Here is a 20311-nt window from a genome sequence, read left to right on the forward strand (position 1 = left end):
ACTGCATGGAGAAAGACTCTTTACTTGGGTAAATGATAGGACAAGGGGGAATGGTCTTAAACTAAAAGAGGATAGATTTAGATTAGACATTAGGAGGAAATTCTTCACTGTAAGGTTAGTGAGGCACTGAAACACGTTGCTCAGAGAAGCTGTGGATCACAGAATCACAGAAGCAACTACAGGCCTGTCAGCCTGACCTCGGTGCCAGGAAAAGGGATGGAACAGGTTGTCTTGAATGCATCACGCAATGTATACAGGACCACCGGGGGATCAGGCCCAGTCAGCATGGGTTCATGAAAGGCAAGTCCTGCCTGACCAACCTCATCTTCTTCTATGACTGGGTGACCTGCCTGGTGGATGAGGGAAAGGCTGTTGATGTAGTCTACTTAGACTTCAACAAAGACTTTGATACAGTCACAGTCTTTCATAGTATTCTGGAGAAGCTGGAGGCCCATGGTTTGGACAGGTACACTCTGCTGGCTTGAAAGCTGGCTGGACAGCCGGGCCCAGAGCATGGTGGTGAACGGAGTGAAATCCACAGCGTCCTGGCTTGTGTCAGGAATAGTGTAGCCAGCAGGACCAGGGAGGTGATTGTCCCCTTGTATTCTGCTCTGGTGAGGCCACACCTCGAGCACTGTGTTCAGTTTTGTGCCCCTCACTACAAGAAGGACATCGAGGCCCTGGAGCGTGTCCAGAGAAGGGCTATGAAGCTGGTGAAGGGCCTGGAACACAAGTCCTGTGAGGAGCGGCTGAGGGAACTGGGGTTGTTCAGTTTGGAGAAGAGGAGGCTCAGGGGAGACCTTATTGCTCTCTACAGCTACCTGAAACAAAGGTGTGGGGAGCTGGGGGTTGGCCTCTTCTCACAGGTAACTAGTGATAGGACAAGAGGAAATGGCCTCAAGTTGCACCAGGGGAGGTTCAGGTTGCAAATGAGGAGACATTTCTTCTCCCAAAGAGTAGTCAGGCATTGGAACGGGTTGCCCAGGGAGGAGGTGGCATCACCCTCCCTGGGGGTGTTCAAGGCAAGGCTGGACCTGGTACTTAGGGACATGTTTTAGTGGGTGATGGTGGCTGTACGACAATGCTTGGACCAGATAATCTTGGAGAACTCTCCCAGCACTATCAACCCCGCAACTGTACGCCCCCACAACCACGCACGCGCGCTGCCCGCTCTCCTTCCCGTCCCCTGCCCTCCCCTTCCCTTCCCTCCCCGGAGGTGGCGGGTCCCGCCCAGCGCCACGGCGTCGCCCCGGCGACGCGTCAGCGCGGCCCGGCGGCGGTTGGCAGCAGTTGGCGGCTGGCCCCGCGCCCCGCTCGCCGTGCGCAGCGCCGTGCTCTGCCCGCGGCCGTGGGGGTTCCTGCGGCTCCCGGGCGCAGGTGGGTGGCACTGCCTCTGGCTTACTCGCCCTGCCGCCGCGCTGGGCCGCGTCCCGTTCGCTGCTTTTATTATGGGTTTGGCCTTTTCGAGTTTCTTTGTTAATTTTTGTAGCCGGCTTAGCGTGCAGCTCAGAGATATTCGCTAACACGTAATTCAGGTACAGCAGAAACCCTTGAAACGCAAAAAGTGATGCAAGTTTCCAGGACTCATTTTGGAGAATTAGGAAGCGGGTATTCTTTATTAACAGAGCTGGGTAAGCGAGGGATAATTCCACCCAACGTGTACACCTAAGCAAGACAACGAGGACTTATTTGTGGTACGGTGATAAACATATTCACGCGTTTTTCCAAGACAGGGCAGGATTTATGTTACTGGTTTCTGACACCCAGCTATCGTAGTGTCCCTCCTCCTTTCGCCTGCGCAGTGCCCTCTGGGGGTCACACTTCGGGGCCTTTCCGATGAAGGCTTGTAGCCTCCTTCCCCTTGTCCTTTCCTCCTTTCCGTGTTGCGTGTGCTCTGTCGTTGTTTAGCACTTCAGCAGCTTTGCTTTTTTCCAACTCAGCCAATTCAGTTGTTTGTGTTCTACTTTGGGCACCGTGTGCCTTCTTCAGGCTTGATTTTGTGGCTAGAGCTGAGTCTTGTCGCGTAAGGCCGATACAACAGTTGAACAGTTTGAGCAATCCCTTCGGCTTGCTGTGTTACGTATTTTGCATTTTATACTCATTGTTTCACCCTGATACTTTGCCATTATTAATTACCTTTGAAAACGGAGTATCTACATTCATTTAAGGTTATTGCTGTTGCCTAAAGTAAAAACACCAGAAACACAGGAAAAGTGAAAATGAGCTTAACATATTAAGTAGTTCTACATTTACACAAATTACCAGATTCTGTGGCTCTGCTGCATTCTGTCTTCTCTTTGTCCTCTGCTTTCATCCCTCTTTAATCCCATGTGAAGAGCTTATGGGCAGTATGTCAGTAAGGGCGTAAAACAATAGGATTTCTCTTGTCAGTTTGGTAGACGAGACTATTACAACAATTTTACATTTTAGAGCTTCAGGCAACCGAGGAAATGATACCACATAAGCGTTGAGATACCAAAGGACATGTCAGAGGCCTGCAGTACCAAGTAAAGGTAGATTGGGTCTTCCCCGGGCTGGTACAAAAGAGAAGAGCCTGGAGTCAAGTGTGATACACACTGGCATTTTTCCGCTGCGTTTGGTTAGTTTTCAGTTGGTGATGTCTCACTGTGAGTTGCCTCCTTTCCGTCTTTTTGTTGACTGTAAGTACCCGAGGAAACTTGTTCGCAAGAGTCATTTGTGAAGTGGCCTGGTCTGGATCCGTGGTGGTGAATGTGTGCGGCAGGTATGACAGTACATACATACATTCATACAAGATACATAAGAAGAGGAATAAGGCAATAAAGTATTTGCCAGATCAGACAAAATGTACGCTTATTTTGCCTGAGATGTGTTACATTACGTAGGAATTTTGGAGGGAAGAAGTGAATTATGTAGTGCTGTTCCCAGTGCATATGCTAAAATAATAGCGACAACTGGCCAAACGGAGTAATTGTAAAAGCATGTGATTAATTTATAACCCTGAATTGTCTTTGAAAGCAGACAGGATTTAGGCACCAAAATCAGAGGACTTAAAGGTCAAAACCTGAGGTGTGTATCTAGATCTGGGTCTTTGGTTGTTACAAATGCAGAGTTTTCTTTCTTGGTATTTTAGTTCACTTTGTTAAGAGAGCAGAAAGTTGGGCATGAAATGTAGATACACATATGAGTTCTTCAAAACTTCTAATGTATACAACTCCAGGCTAAGGCCATTTTTGACAGATACGGCGGAATTCCTCCTGAAAACCATGTCCTAACAAGCTACAGTTAGGTTTGTTGAAACAGGGAAGTGCAGTCACATTTAACTCCTACATTTAACTTCACTGCAATACACAAAATGCATGCACACTACATCGTTGCTTTAGAGGTTAATACTGTTTTAAAATGTGTATTAGAAGATCTTCAGGAAGTTTATATGTGTGTGTGTGTATATATACAACCTTACAATCAGAAAATAGCAAGAGATGACTAGCTAGTAAGTGTCAGCTTGATCATCTGCTTATTACTGCAGCCAACAAATAGTCTCCTTGAAGAAATAGCACTCAAGGTACTAGAGTGCATGTAGGAACTTTGGGGAATAAGATAAAAAGCTGAATTGTGAGAAACACAGTAGGCAGAAAACATATGTCTGCATTTTAAATTGGACTAATATGAAGACATAATTTTAATTGTCTGTGATTGTAAGTTTCTTCTTTTTTTTGTTTTGTTTTGTTTTGGACTTTGCTATAGAATATGCTCTTAACCAGTGACCTCACTTTATGGTAGAAAGGGCTTTTTTCCGGGATGGATAAAAACTTCTTTATATTTCTTACTGCCGAACTGGTTGTTGTCTGGTGCAAAGATTATAAACTGAGGTTGTTCCACAGGGCCATTCATTACTGGCATCATGACAGCTAGTGCAAGATTCCTCCCCAGTAACAGAAGCACCAGCGAGTAACGAGGTGCACGTTACAACTTCTCCGGGGAAGCAGCATTTCAAGTAACAACAGCTCAGAAACATCAATGCACAGTCCACACAGCTGTTTCTTTTATGCAGCAGATGTCTGCTCTAGCATGCTGTGTTCACACTCCTAAGGGACCAGTTTTATTGTTGCATTTTGCCAGACCTGTAAATCTCAAGCCTGAGGTTTGTTACTGGCTGAATTTGAGCTCCTTAATCTGTTTGGACAGCCTTACCAGCCTGTAGCTAATTCTGGCATAAGCATAAGGACTACAAAGCTGCATGCTGAATTCTGCATCTCCTGCAGAGGTAGGTTGGCAGTGGATGTCAGCTGATTCGAGTGTTATTTTGAATTTTCAGACAGCAGAGGCAAAAGATAGAGATAATGCTGGAATTTGTTTAGCAGTAGGTGGTTCGTTTGCATTTAAGCATTTGTGTTACAGAGAATAAAAGCTGCAGTGAGCAGTTGTTAGATTTTCCTAGGACTACATAAATAAATGGATGACTTCTGGGCATTTGTCTAAGTGCCTCGGTATTGACTTTCAGGATTGTGTCTAGGAGGCAGCCAGAGCTGAGGTTAGAGTTAGGATTTGTGAATAAGACCCATGGGAACACTCCTAACTCTTAAACGCTGGTGACATAATATTGTGTATCATGAAAGCTAGGGTTAGGATTCAAGTTTGGATTGGGGTTCAAATTAAGATTTACATAAATTTGAAGAATCAGCATTGTTTAATGTGCTTTCTTTTCCAAATGAAAATTCAGATCAAGTCTTCCATACCAATGCATGTGAGCTCTATAGTTACTTATGCAGGCCTTGTGAAATTGAAGAATAAATTTAACTCTTCAACCATTACTGTGCCGATTCCTAGCTGTGAGTATAGACCAAGAATTCTGTGAACTTAAGAGTGAAATATTCAAGTAAATTTGTAAGAACTCAATTTACCTTGGCAACGAATGCCGCGTTTATCTTGCTTTCTCATGTCCTTTCCTCACTAACTTTAAGCGAGCCTGCTTGCATAATTCGGCATATTCTTCCCATAATTCGCATAATTCCCACACTTCCCATAATTCGGCATTCAGACCAGCAAGCACCAGCCCTGGATTTACTGTAGCACCCTGTGCAAGATTTGGGTTCTGTTGCCTGTGTTCCCGAACTTCAGCCCTGCCGTTGCTGCAGATTAGGAACCTACCTCTGCATGCAAATTAGGGAGATCCATCAGAGGACACCAGCCTTAAACATGCTTCTGTGGTTCTAGGGGATTATGGCAGTAATCTTGACTCTCCACTGCTTACTCCAACTCTAATCCTAGACTAGGCACCTCCTGTGGCTTGAAGGACTGAAAAGAACTACTTATATTGAAGCGTTCTATTTAAGGAATGCATACAGGTCTGGAGTTATTATTCTTAGATACAAATTGTAGAGTGTCTTTGCCTAAAATACTGTGAAATTACATATTTATCTATTTTCTCTCTCTCTCTCGTTTTTTTGGTTTTTTTTGAAGGATCAGTTGAGAATGGTCGTGCTCTTCTCTCTCTCAAACTTTATATCTGCATCTCAAAATTTGGAGGAGACTAGTGACTATCCTGCACAGTTATGAGAAGACATCCAGCATCCTAAAGCAGCCTCGAAGAGGCTCTCTAAGAAAACCAAAAAGCACAAAATCCTTTAAGACATCCTTTAAGACATTTAGAATTTCATAAGCTTTTGGCTATCCTGGTCTTCAAAAAATAATTAAAAAAAATGAACCGTTACACAATCATGAAGCAACTAGGTGATGGCACCTATGGCAGTGTGTTGATGGGAAAGAGCAACGAGTCAGGAGAACTTGTGGCTATCAAACGGTATGTAACATCTAAATTCAGTAGATACTTGCACAAGCTGAACGTTTTCACTTTATTACTGTCTGCCATGTACAATAAAAAAGAATGTCTCTTTTTATGGAAATGAACATAAAATCTATTTATTTATGTAATTCAGATGCCTAACTGAGTGTGGGTCAGGCTCCTAAGTTGGTGTATCACCAGTGAGACACATCAGTTTGTATAACTTGGCATATTGGCATACTAAATTACATGCTGCCTTTGTTCTGTTAGTATGTGCTTCCTTGTAAAGTGTTGTTAGGTTTTTGTTTTGTTTTGTTTTTACACCAAGGGAAAAAACAAACAACGTGCAGGGGGTTGTTTAGGGAGTTTTTATATTTATATGAATTGTAAAAATTGGTAACAACTGTCTTAATGGATAGATGTGAAATACCTCCCCACTCCCCAAATCTCTTTACATACCACATAAGTGTCAGATACTGCTACAACTATAAATAGCAGGTAACAGTCTTGTCAGATAAATATAAGGTATCTCCTTGGAGCTAACAAAGTTGTATTGTGTGTATCCATCAGCATTGCTATACTTCTTTAAAAAGATTATCACAAAACAACAAAAATCGCATTAGAGGTGTGGGGATGCTCCCTACAGAATTACAAGCAAGATCCAAGACATAAGTACTAAAAACTGTATATTGCTGAGATTTTTTTCCTCCTTTTATGGATTTATCTTATGTCCTTTTATGGAGTCATCTTTCTGAAAAGATAACTTTAAAGAGTTATCTGCGAAGTAAAAGCTGCAGAAGGGTAATTGGAATGTAATTGACTGATTCTTTTTTGTTTGTTTGTTTGTTTTGAGAATTTCTGGGAGTGTTAGCTTTCTCCACGTACTGCTAGTACTGTTGCCTCTTTGTAATATGAATCTATACCCAAAGGAAAATCTCTGATTTGATTATTTTTGTGATTTTTTTATTATTTTGGTTTAAAAAAAAAAAAAACAAACATTTGTGAGGGATGTTTTTCATTTTCACTATTTCAAGACTTGGAATTCTTTTGTGTGAATGTCAAGTTTGGGATTTGGGGGGGGACAGTTTTGGTTGAAGATGCATTTATTTTAAATGAAGTCTTAGTTTTATATAGTTTATATTATATAGTTTATATAGTTTCACTGTAGGAGCTGGAACTTTACAAAAACACAATAAACAATATGACATGAACAACTCAGTGCCAAAATCTGAGCAACACCTAATTATCCTTATTTGTATCTAAGACTTCCAAATAAATGTATTACACAATTATATGTAGTGGTTAGTTTAGAGACTATTGTATTTACGTATGGGTATTGCTTGGAAAAAATGAAACAATTTCTATTCACTATTTAGTATTTTTGAACAGGCTTGTAAAAAAGACTGATCAAGTCAGATGGCTAATTATAATTTTAGGCAGGTAAGATACTTCACAGATTTCAAAAGTATCCGGGTGCTGAAAGAGCTGGCGGACGTCATCGCGGAACCTCTCTCAATTATTTTTCAACGATCCTGGGAATTTGGAGAGGTCCCGGTAGACTGGAAGCTGGCAAATGTTGTGCCGATTTACAAGAAGGGTCAGAAAGAAGACCCTAGCAATTACAGGCCTGTCAGTCTCACGTCAGTGCCTGGTAAAATCATGGAGAAGATGGTTCTCGAACTTATTGAGGCTCACCTGGGGGACAAAGCAGTCATTGGTCCCAGCCAGCATGGGTTTGTGAAGGGCAGGTCCTGCCTAACTAACCTGATTTCCTTTTATGATAAGATCACCCGTATGATGGACCAAGGGAAACCAGCTGATGTGATTTTTTTGGACTTCAGCAAGGCTTTTGACACGGTTTCCCATAGGATCCTACTGGACAAAATGTCCACCATACAGCTAAATAAAAACATTATACGGTGGGTGAGCAATTGGCTAACGGGCAGGGCCCAAAGGGTTATGGTAAATGGGGCTGCGTCAGGCTGGCGGGCGGTCACCAGTGGGGTCCCTCAAGGCTCCATTTTAGGGACGGTACTTTTCAATATTTTTATAAACGATCTGGATGTAGGAATAGAAGGTATTTTGAGCAAGTTTGCTGATGACACCAAACTTGGAGGAGTTGTGGACTCGATTGAGGGTGGAAAGGCCTTGCAGAGGGATCTGGATAGGTTGGAGAGCTGAGCGATCACCAACCACATGAAGTTCAATAAGAGCAAGTGCCGGGTCCTGCACCTGGGACGGGGAAACCCTGGCTGCACATACAGACTGGGCGATGAGACGCTGGAGAGCAGCCTAGAAGAGAGGGATCTGGGGGTCGTGGTAGACAGCAAGTTGAATATGAGCCAGCAGTGTGCCCTGGCGGCCAGGAGGGCCAACCGTGTCCTGGGGTGCATCAAGCACAGCATCGCTAGTAGGTCAAGGGAGGTGATTGTCCCGCTCTACTCTGCGCTGGTGCGGCCTCACCTCGAGTACTGTGTGCAGTTCTGGGCACCACAGTATAAAAAGGACATGAAACTGTTGGAGAGTGTACAGAGGAGGGCTACGAAGATGGTGAAAGGCCTGGAGGGGAAGACATACGAGGAACGGCTGAGGTCACTGGGCCTGTTCAGCCTGGAGAAGAGGAGGCTGAGGGGAGACCTCATCGCAGTCTACAACTTCCTTGTAAGGGGGTGTCGAGAGGCAGGAGACCTTTTCTCCATTAACACCAGTGACAGGACCCGCGGGAACGGGGTTAAGCTGAGGCAGGGGAAATTTAGGCTCGACATCAGGAGAGGGTTCTTCACAGAGAGGGTGGTTGCACACTGGAGCAGGCTCCCCAGGGAAGTGGTCACTGCACCGAGCCTGTCTGAATTTAAGAAGAGATTGGACTGTGCACTTAGTCACATGGTCTGAACTTTTGGGTAGACCTGTGCGGTATCAAGAGTTGGACTTGATGATCCTTAAGGGTCCCTTCCAACTCAGGATATTCTATGATTCTATGATTCTATGATTTCCTAGAATGTGCAAAGTAGGCAAGAGGAAGTGATTTTTCTTGTTTTAAAATCCATGCTTTATGTGCTGTGTCACTGTTGCTTTCCTCCTTATTAAGGGCACAATTCAAATGATACAACAGGAATTTGTGTCCCTGATGCTTTTAGAAATACCTTTGTAGTATCATGGTTTCTGGTTATCTACTCTGCTAAAAATGTTTGCAGTGATTAATCATCAAACACGTTAATTTCTAGTACATGTAAGAGTTGAGTTTACTTTAATTATGTTGCTGAAGAGTAGTATAAAATGTTTCAAATTTGGTTCAAAATACAGCTAGTGCTATATTCAGAAAAAAAAAAGAAAAAACATCTGGATCTTGGTTTGCTCTAAAAGCATTCTGTGCTACTCACTGAAGATACTTTTTCTCTGACTTTATTTCAGAATGAAAAGAAAGTTCTATTCATGGGATGAATGCATGAATTTGAGAGAAGTCAAGGTAAAATGGCAGACATACCACATTTAAAAATGTTTGGTTAGGTTTTCCTGAAGGAGAAGGGCATCTACCATGTCCTAATAAGGCCAAACTTAGTGAACTCTTTAAATGGGGGTGACAGGTTCCACAAAGCCATGAGCTGATGGCACTCCGAGAGCTGCTTCTGCTTTGCGGAATATCCTGCCATTCTCAAGCTGTGGCCATGTCTTGTAGCCAAGTCTCTTGTCTTTGAGAAAAGATGATGGATTTGATTTGTGTTTGTGGGTGTGTTTTAGCAGCCTGCTCTTTCATTTTATTGATGGATTTCCAGTCCATCCAGTATATCCAGTCCTCATATCTTTTCTTTGGGGCATCTGTAGAAAGCACCGGGAGTTTTGGCTAGCCAAGTGATAGAATAAATCCTGACACATGAAAACCTGGACTAAAATTTAACGTCACCCCATGTTTCAGGCATCTAATTTTTTGTAAATACAAAACTCCCTAACAGAGGAATTAGGTATCTATAACTTAGGTTTGACTAGATTTATAATTTAGGTACTGGAAATTGCATATATCTCCAAAAAGAAAACCTATAAGGGAGTATACTTGTTCATGAAATTTTCATTAAAAAAAATGCTGAGTTTTCTTATTGAGTTCTATAAGCAAAAGCTGTTAGAGGTTCAGAACTATCTTTCAACATAGACATTTAGGTTTTGTTATTCTTCGTCTCAGTTATGATATCCCTAGAGATGGAAGTTTTAAACTGCTACTAATATATTTGCTGTTTTTGTTTTGAAATTAATTTAAAATGCTCTTTTCTTGTTCTTAGACACAAATAGAGTTTACAAGATAAATACAGGCTTCCAGACAGACTTGTTTTTTAAATTTCTTCCAATAAACTTTTACATATTACAGGCTTAGATCAGATAAGGAATCAAAGCCACTGTCAAGTTATCTGAAACCCTGTTTTGGCTCTTTTACAGTCTCTGAAGAAGCTAAATCATGCCAATGTAATAAAACTGAAAGAAGTCATACGAGAAAATGACCACCTTTACTTTGTGTTTGAATACATGAAGGAAAATCTCTATCAGTTAATGAAGGACAGGTATGTCTCTTTTAGGGAACAACTAGTGTGCTATCATGCTTTATGTAATGATTTTTATGCTATCCTGAAGAACGTACTGGAATTCCCTCTTGCAGCCCCGCTGATGGGAACAGGAGTTGCTGCACCTGCTTGTGCGAGGGTAGAATTCTGCATTGCTCAGCATTGCACGTTGCAATACCTTTGGGAGTAACTCTTTGCTCAGTTGTTAATGAGATAACTTGCATGTCTTCAGTATGTATTAAGCCATGAGAGAAATTCCAAATCCTTTCTTTTTTCTTAGCTAGCCTTCCTTAATGTATGAAGGATTGTACAAACATCATTAATTTTGCATTAATTACGGATTTGGCTTGAGGTGGCAGGCGTAGTCATCTGCGCATACACACATGCATGTTCATGAGAAAACCTTGGTATGGATTGTGTGATGTTGCAATCTTGGACAAACGGTACATAGCACTATTTGTCATCACTTTCAAGGTGAACTTTGGAGTAGGACCTGCCATTTCAGTAACCGTTTTCTTTGCTGAATTCTTCCAAGTTTAATGTGTTTCCTTCGTGCACCTTTATCTCCTTATGCACAAAGCCCTTAGTTAGCTGTTAGCAATGTTAGCACACTGTTACCCTACAGCTGAGAAGCACTGTCCTAGGTCAGGGTTCCCTTAATGGTGCCACTGGGTAGCACACCTACTACATTGCTACATAGGGCAGTCTCTTGTTCATTCCAATACTGTGTGTGCCACATCATCTATCTATTCAAGCATGCTACAGGCCAGCCAGATTCATCTACGGGTCTGTTTTCATCTGTTCAGGACATATTGTGCAAAATGAGGAAGTGTGTATATTTTGTCTTACAAAAAATACAGTGTTGTTATTTTAATTATGCAAAGTTGTTAATCTTTCTTCACAGAAACAAGTTGTTCCCTGAGTCAGTCATCAGAAACATGATGTATCAGATATTACAAGGGCTAGCTTTTATCCACAAACACGGTAAGTTTGATACTGGAGTTTTAACTATATAGTGCTCTTCTAAGAAAAGAAGATACTGCACAGTAATAGCATGAATAAAAAATATCTAGCAAAGTCTATCAATTATCTCTAATAAAATTATTCCCATCTGCTTCAAGGATGGTGCATTTTTTAAACCATATCTGAAGTTACATTTTATTTTTCTATAAGCAGATATTCTTCCTTTTTGAAAGCACTGGGTATTGTTCATACACTGTTTAATATTTTTTCCTACAGTAGATGCCAGATGAATAAACAAGCAAAAGAAGCCTCTATGCTGTGCGTTTCTGTTTCCTCGGAGAGATCTATCTAAGGAGCAATAATACCTTACAGATGGCAGTTTCTCTCATCTTGAGGCATCATAACTAATATGGTGCCCTAAGTCATAAAAAAAAAAAAAAAACTTGCTAACTAAGAAATCCAAAGAGTCTCCTCATCAAATACAATTTGGATTTAAATACTTTGAGATGAGACTTTTCTAGCAATTAAAAGCACATTCTAAAAATGAGGTGCTGTGTGCTAGCAACAAAAACAAAAAGCTTCACAACACTTACAAAACTTTTAATTATCACGTGTAATGTGTCTGCAAACTGCATTCTGAAATACTGGCATTAAGCTCCTTTGCATTTCAAAATATAGTATTTTACTCTCTTGCTTAACTCTCTTTAGTGCTTGTCCGTCACATCACATTGGTATCCCTAAAACTTTCCAAAGACAGTAAAAAGCTCAGAGTGAATTAAGCAGCAGTGTTCCCAGTGATCTGTGATTAGCTTTCATGTACCCTGATAAGGCCTGTTGATGGGTTGGAGTAAATAATTTTTTTTACTTACTCCATTTAGTATTATAAAATACACAAAAGTTGCTGGTTTTGTGACTTTCTGATCAAGGCCACGTATTGTTTTCTGATTATTAGCATCCTCTTTCCCTTCCTCCTTTCTACATGTAATAAATGAGAAAATTAAAATATATTAAAAACTGACACTTCTAAGTTACAGTATTAATATTTTGTTTTGAACATAAATATTTGGGAATAACAGGTATGATAAATTTGAACATTTACATTTCACTGTAATAATTTCAGCCAATTATTTACAGTGGTTGCCAGTTTCTGCATACAGAAATTGAATGCTTTACTGCAGTAAGTGAATTTCAATCAAATTGATTTATAACAAATTGTGAGCTCCAGTTAACCAGCAGAACTGATTTGCTCAGCTGCTTAGCTCCTCTCCAGGTATATAGCTGCTTAAGCCACCACTAACCATTGAAAAAACTGTATGTGCCTGCTTTACTAATATTAGCATTCCTGAGCAGAATTGGGATATATTTTAAATGTCTGTGCCTGTAAATTGTTGTCACGATGATAAATAAAATAGTGAAAAATTGTTCAAGGAATTCCATAAATGAAGCAAGTATCAGATGGTCAATTTGACAAATTAGTTCTGTTTGTTTGTTCTTGTTGTTTTTCAAAAGATTTAATTCTAAATTAGTTGTTATTTGATACCGCTGCAATAGCTAATTCATATTCTACAGCATGTTAATGAATGTTTACATTTGTTAATTTAAGAATCCTTCATGTAATAATTGCTGGAGGGAAAATATGTGTGTTGGGGGTGGGGTTGCCGTCCTTTTATTTTGAATTTAAAAAGGGGAAAAAAAAATTCCAAAATAATCCTGAAGTAAAATTTGGATGGCTGTTTAAGAAATGGCTCTGGCTGTTTAAGAAATGATGACACAATTATTTACCATTCTTTTCTGTCTGTTTTTGTATAGGATTTTTTCATAGAGATATGAAGCCTGAAAACCTTCTTTGTATTGGTCCAGAACTTGTAAAAATAGCTGATTTTGGTTTGGCTAGAGAGCTAAGATCTCAGCCACCATATACAGATTATGTTTCTACCAGGTGGTAAGTATATCATGAAGTTAATCATTATCTTAATGAATTACCTTTCTCTGCTTACCATTTTAATTTATCTATTGCTTCTTACCATCCTCATAGGTACCGTGCTCCTGAAGTTTTGCTGAGATCGTCTATTTATAGCTCACCTATTGATATGTGGGCAGTAGGCAGCATCATGGCTGAACTATACACACTAAGACCTCTTTTCCCAGGCACAAGTGAAGTAGATGAAATCTTCAAAATTTGCCAGGTATTAGGGACTCCAAAGAAGGTAAGACTTTTAGAAGAACTCATGCAATAGTATTAAAAAAAAAAAAAGTGAAATAAAATTATTATGAAACGTTGAATGTTACCTCACTTCCAGAACATACATATCAATAATTGTTTTGGTAAATTTCCCATGGAGTTAAGATTTTCTCAACTGTATGCCTTTCTAGACATCCATTAAGGCATAGAATGCTGGTCTTTTGTTGCATATTAGCATCTGTTTTATATCCTACTATTATGCGTAATCCTGTTCTGCTCTATGATGAAAGCCAGATAAAATTGGTTTGTTCAGTTATTTAAAGCCATGCATGTCAAGAGAATTTAAAAAAAAAAATTAAATCAGTCTCCTAAGGCTTCATTTTGTTTTGCTTCAGCTGATTTGTTTTCCTTTCCTGAAACCTTAATTCTTATAGGCTGGTGCCCAGATTTTGGAGCTTGTGGAATTTATCCTGAATAAGATGAATTATGCTTTTTGTGTTTTTGAAGCATAAAAGAAACACGATCTCAAATACGAATCTGTCATACAATATTCCTAGCAATAAGAAGTAATAGAGGGAAACGTTTTTTGATTATTTTCTGAGAGGGCTAAATAATTTAAAATCTACAAGGGAGGTTTCAGTAATACATGTACAAATTTATGCAATTATACTTACTTCAGTTAAAAAGTTTTTAGGAAGTGGATATATGAATGTAAAAGAACTTGTCTTACATAACTAATACTTCCGACAAGTAAGCATCAAGGTGTGTTGTTGTTGTTCTTTATACCAACTAATATGCTTGATCCTTTGAATTACAAGTGTTATGAGTTAGTAATTTAATTGAATTAAGATGTTAGAGACATACAGAAACACAGATTAAAATGCTTCATGAAAAGGAGAGTTTGAAAGAGAAGGTAAAGGATGTTTAAAAGAAAATGAATTCCTAGGAAGTGGTTCAAAACAAGTGCAAAACTAGAACATGAGAAAACCAGCACCACAGCATGGAAAAAAAGTCAAGCAAGGATTAGAAAGGAAGCCTTGAAACTAAGGTGTCTGATGAACTGTGAAGAGATGTCAGAATCAATTGGAATAAAAGAGGGGAAAGAAGTTTACCGTTAGAATGTTGAGTAAGCTGAAAAAAAAAAAGACAAAATAATAGAGATATATTTTGGGGAAGCAAATTATGATAGCTAGTGTAAGAGATGACAGAAGTATATCAGCCGTTTGCCCATGGGAGTAAGCAGATCTTTGTGAAATAACTGACTGAACACAGTCTCTAGAACTGGAGAATCATCGGTGTTTTACCAATAAAATATAAAGCGTAACAGCTCCTCTCCTCTACAGGAATTATCAGTGGAGAAGTGAGGAACAGAAAAAAAAAAAAAAAACAAAAATAGAGTAGGTGTAGCTAGGAACATACAGAGCTTGAAGTGGTGGGAAAACATCCAGGAGAACATACTGAGAAACAGGTGCGAGTTCATGACAGAGCAGAGTGTGAAAGGCCAAAGGTTGAGAGTTATATATGACGTTTTGTGGAAGTGTGGATGTGAAAATTGAGTCTAGAGGATTAAGTGCAAATTGTTAGGTGTAAAACAGTGCTCGCTATGACAGTTGTGCATCAGAAATGATGTGTGATATGTAGGAGTATGTTAAGACTTGAGTTTTCAATCCAAGATGCTAACTTAATTTTCTTAAGCATCTCACAAGTCTAGGATAGTAAGAATAAAGTTTTGATGTACAGTCAGTGTAGCTGCGCAAGAGAACAACACACTAGCTTCTGGAACGTTTTCAGTGTTTTCAGCACAAACAAGTTCTTGGCATGCACAGGAGGCTTCCATGGTGTGCAGCTGAGCAGCGTTGAGGTCACTGGTGTGGTTCTGTAACTTTACCAGTAGCTGAACAGAAGCATAGCACGGCTGGTTGCTTGGGGAAGCAGGGAGCATTGCCAGCTGAGTATTTCAGAGGAAACTGTAGCCCCTTCTAAAGACCCTAGGGGTTAGAGATGCTGTAAATCAGCCCTCTAGAATCAGGAAGCTGTAATTAGAGGCTCTGTGCCCCTGTCACCTGTTGGGCAGACTTGGGAATTTTATCTCCTTATGACAATGTTAAGGCATTCTTCAGGGACATCACTACATAAGAAGAGCATTTAAATATTATGAATTTTCACAACAAACAATGCTTTTGTTACTGGTGAAGTGTTTTTTCCGCATTCTGAAAAACACAAGGAGTTACTTTTATAGTATGTTTTTATAGATAAAGTTTCATAAATAGTTGTGTTTTTTTTTTCCAGGTATATATTTTCATTTCTTCCATTAACCTGCAATAAGGAATTACAAGAATTATGCCCAGAAACTGTCTTAATTTCAAATTGCTGTCCTTTTATTGGTTTAAATCCATAATACTATGCTAATGACTTCTGTTGGTTGGTTGGTTTGCTTGTTTTAATACTGACAGGTAACTACTTCGCTCTGTTTTATAACCCTTTTATAACGTTCCTACAGATATAATTCTGTTACCTAATTCAAGTATCGGTTGTGATGGTGCTCTAAGAATATCCTCTTCTAATGAAAATGTAATGACAACCGGAAAAGAAGATGAATGAAATGCATTTTCATAAGGTGGCAATGGCACTTTAATTCCAAATTCATTTTTTTGAGAAATTGAAATGTTTTCTTCATTTTTCCATTGTACCATTTTCACTCTTGGCACTTCACCAGTTCAACATTTAGCCCTTGCTACTGAGTTGTAAATTGTTCCTTTTTTACTGGGATGTCACCAGCTACAATAAAGCAGAGAGATGCAGAGGAGGAGGAAAGAGTTTACCTCCGTTCATTTAAATCAACAGATAATTTTGTGATGGAATAGAATGTCACTTGAAGTCTTGAGACTTATTTTAACCAGATTTGGCTTATAATTACATTTGAGTTCTTTGATTACTGTAGACTGGTAAAAGAACTAAAAACTTGTTGTTGATCTGTGCTACAAGATAAGCAATAGCTAACAAGGTATCTTAAGACCAAACTGTCAAGTCAATCCAATTTATGTTTTTAGCAGTGTAACAAGCTTTGTGGATAGAAGAGAAGCAATAATATCATACATTGTCATCAGTATGGCTTCTGATGCTGTTCCTTATAACATTATCAGCAGCATATTTAGACAAACAGCTATACCTATATACTGTATAGGTATATATATTTGTATATACTATATATATACCTATATACTGTAGGTATATATGTAAGTATATACTGTAGATATATATGTACCTATATATGTGAATACCTATTTGGAAGACCTTACTCAGAGAGTAACTTTTAATGGTTCACACTCAAAATGATAGATAGATTGAATAGGACTCTGAGTGGTTCTGCGTATAATTTAAAAAAAAAAAAAGTACCAAGTGCCTTCTGATAGAATAGGTTTTCCTTATTAAGCTGGCAGGTAGCAGGCTAGGAAGTCTGTTAGATTAGAATTCAGAATTTCTTATAAAATTAGAGATGCAGCTTAGAAAATATTCTTTAACTACATTTAGAGTGGTATACTTGGTCAAGCATAATCAGAGCTGCATAAATATCTGGGGATAACTATCCAGCTAACAATTCTGCAGAAGAGGATATAGGAGATGTATAGTGCATTGTACATCAACAGCTTTTTGTTGCAACAAAGACAAATACCATACCATGTGCAAAGAAAGGAGTACAGTCCACTGATATATGAACTATTCTTTCCATTTCACTTGCAATATGATGCCCAGTTGTAAGTTTTGCCTTTCAAGGAAGAAAATCGGAGTCCGGATAAGAGGAAAAACTTTAGAAGTCAAGACCAGAAGTTCAATTGTTTGGGCTTCTTCAGCCTACACAAAAGAAGACTGGAAAAAAAGGACAAGAAATATAGCTCCTGATTTATAAAAAGGCTGTTCTAGACAGAAAAATAGGATTCTTTCTTGGTATCCATGGATGATAGCATATTCAGTAATGGTTGTATATTGCTGCAAGAGAAACGTCCATTTTTCTAATCTTGAGGAGATCCAACTACGAAAGACACTGTCTAGAGCAGCTGTTGCTTGCCAGGAACTGGAAGGTTTTTTGAGACTAAACTGTCAGAGAGGGACAAGGGCATGGGTTTGATGATCTCTTGAGATCTTTGATAATCCTACAATTCTGTATTCAAGCAATGCAATTTTCATGCAACTAAGGACTTCAGGTTTTAGTTTTTGAAAGTGAAACACTCAAAAAGAAAACTTTTTTTTTAATCTAGTGGTCATGATTTTTCCTGTTGCAATACTGTCTAGCTGTAATTTAATCATCGACTGTTTTAATGGTGGAAGCAGGTACATTGCGTAGGCTGCATTGTGGCTGCACAACCATGGTCTGCTGGTGCAAGGGCTTCACCTCTAGTATAAAGAGAAATGCATAGAAATCAGCTGTTAGAGCTTATTTCTGTAATAGTTGGGATGTGCATTACTGCTCTTGTTAGTGCTGCATTCTCTTCTTCCGAGAGAGTATGTCCAAGTGTTGTATGCACAATGACAGATCCACCCTTACCTACAGGAGAGCTTGAGGACTGTCACTGGAGACTGACGCTGCAGTCACTGGTGTCATAGCAATTACAATGAAAAATGCATGTTTTTCATTGTATAGGAAGGAGCTACGCAGACCATGCATGACTCAAGCTGCAGAAAAGTTAATTTGATCTAATACCTCAAGTGTGCATAGTCTTCATCCTTTTATTTATTTATACTGTTTTTCTTTACTTTTAAACAGAGTGACTGGCTGGAAGGATACCACCTTGCTTCTACTATGAATTTCCGTTTCCCACAGTGTGTCCCTATAAGCCTAAAAACTCTTATCCCAAATGCAAGCAGTGAAGCCATACAGCTTATGACTGATATGCTGAACTGGAATCCAAAGAAGAGACCTACAGCAAGTCAGGTCTGAGCTTCCTGAATTGTAATTATAAGTCACTTCCCCCACTTGATTTTCATCACTTGTCTGTATGGAGGGGGATACTGAAAGTAAAGCTTTGATTTTGTAAGGCTGCAAATGGAATGCAATATAGAAGAGCTAAGGATTGTTTTTTACTAGGAGATGGGACATAAACCGTACGAAGTGATAAAGAAAGAACTTTGAGAAGAACATACCAGTAGGTCACAGAGGTCACAGGTTTTCTTTAAGTTAATTTAAAAAAGTATACATATTTCAAAGATGTGTACATTCTACTGATTTTTGAGTATTTATACCTAATGCAATCCTATTTAGAAGGTATAAAAGGGCAATGTGGAGAATTTTGTTGGGAAACAAACATAATGCAAGGTATAGGTGGATGTAACGTAAGTGATTCAGAAGTGATTAAGCAGATGGTGCAAAGGAGAACAACCATATCTGTCCACTTTATATAGCGTTTCTATTGTTACAGTCACTGAGATCTGACTGTAGTCTGATGCTATACATCTTTACTCAGAATTCTTGCATGGCACTTTATGAAAGCAAATAACCAGGTTTTGCCCAAGTGAGTTGTCAAGGAAGCAGCTGCAGTAGTTGTGTAATTCACAGGCAAAAGGGAGAGTTTAATGCACATTCATAGAAATGTGTACAAAGGCAGCAATTCTCAAGTGCAGCTGAGGCAAAACATCGCTGAGAACTAACAAAAGAATCCTTTTGGATGATTCAATCCAAAACGGGCAGCGAGAGCATGTTGAGAGCTGGTGTGTTAATAAGGTATGAAAGATAGTTAGCAGGGAAGCATGCAATAAAGCAGTGAGGGTTTTGTATTGTAGTGGAAACTACCTGTTTTTAAAATTGAAATTTGTTACTGCATGAATGTAGAATGGAGTTGAGTGTAAAATGCACCTCAAAACACAGACTCCAAAAAATCTAGAAATAAAAGAATTTTTAAAAGGACATGACTGCTCTAACATGTCCAAGTGGATCCATCTTGTTAAGTTAAACAGTGGGAAGCGCTTAAAATGCTGAACTGAGAGCTAGCTATACATAAGATTTAATTATACATCCATCTTGCCTCAGTGGTGAAGAGATTGCTTAATGCTTCAGAAACACACTTAGATTCTTGATGAAATTAGCAAAGTCAATTTTATTAAATATAATTAGTATGTTATATCTTCTTCTCCAGGCTCTGAAGTACCCTTACTTTCAAGTTGGCCAAATGTTAGGACCTCCTCCACAATATCTGGAGAAGCAGACTCCTATTAAGCCAGTGCAGCCAACAGAACCAAAGCCAACTTTACCCAAACTGGAAGCAGTATCCAAGCCAGAACCTCTGTCTTTACCTGATGTACCTGACCAAACGCAGCCACAGCCCCTCTCAAAGGTTAACCACCAGCCACTCCAGCAAATTCAGTTACCTCAGAATACAACTAACCAGCAAGTACCAAAACAGCAGCAGCCACAGGCACAACCATTTTTTCCGACTATCAGTAAAAACTCATCACCAGTAAGTTGCCTTCAGTAAATACCTAACTTAGACAGGTGATTCTATTGCAGGTTTTTACTGTATTCAACCTGGCCATTCTCTGAAAATTGCTGTACTTTTTATTAGAGAAAATACAGGTTGATAATTCAGGACTAACTAGGGATATAGCTAATTACTTATTAAAATTTTACAGCAAATTGGGAAAATACATTACTTGTAACAACAATTTATATTCTCTTACGATAGCCTTTCCTGACATGCTTCTGCAGTAATGTAGTTACAACAGCTATCATTATTGACCTTTGAGAAACAACTCACAAAAATATTGTTGGTATACGAAAAAGAAATGGAAAGTGAGAACTTTGGTTGTCTCAAGCAGGAAAATACCTGAGCAAGTATGCTAAAAATAACAGGTATTCCAGAAAAT

The 20311-nt window shown here is 39.3% G+C and overlaps 1 protein-coding gene across 11 annotated transcripts in view; it reads left to right on the forward strand.

Moving 5' to 3' along the window:
* The first annotated feature begins 1198 nt into the window (after nucleotides 1-1198).
* The window catches only part of MAK (male germ cell associated kinase), a 31746-nt gene continuing 12633 nt past the window's right edge, over nucleotides 1199-20311 (forward strand). For 6 of the 11 annotated variants that reach the window (XM_080578865.1, XM_080578868.1, XM_080578872.1 and 3 more), the window contains exons 1-9: nucleotides 1199-1377; nucleotides 5443-5782; nucleotides 9176-9230; nucleotides 10190-10311; nucleotides 11216-11295; nucleotides 13084-13216; nucleotides 13310-13481; nucleotides 18219-18386; nucleotides 19585-19905. In XM_080578865.1, the coding sequence (XP_080434991.1) occupies nucleotides 5682-5782; nucleotides 9176-9230; nucleotides 10190-10311; nucleotides 11216-11295; nucleotides 13084-13216; nucleotides 13310-13481; nucleotides 18219-18386; nucleotides 19585-19905 (1152 nt within the window). In that variant the 5' untranslated portion in view covers nucleotides 1199-1377; nucleotides 5443-5681. Of the gene's footprint in view, nucleotides 1378-1400; nucleotides 2744-5442; nucleotides 5783-9175; nucleotides 9231-10189; nucleotides 10312-11215; nucleotides 11296-12408; nucleotides 12545-12573; nucleotides 12719-13083; nucleotides 13217-13309; nucleotides 13482-18218; nucleotides 18387-19584; nucleotides 19906-20311 lie in introns of those variants that run through there. The other 5 variants (XM_080578871.1, XM_080578869.1, XM_080578870.1 and 2 more) reach the window with 5 other exon arrangements.

This window comes from Anser brachyrhynchus, assembly GCF_964034855.1.
Source record: "Anser brachyrhynchus genome assembly, chromosome: 2".
NCBI lineage: Eukaryota > Metazoa > Chordata > Aves > Anseriformes > Anatidae > Anser > Anser brachyrhynchus.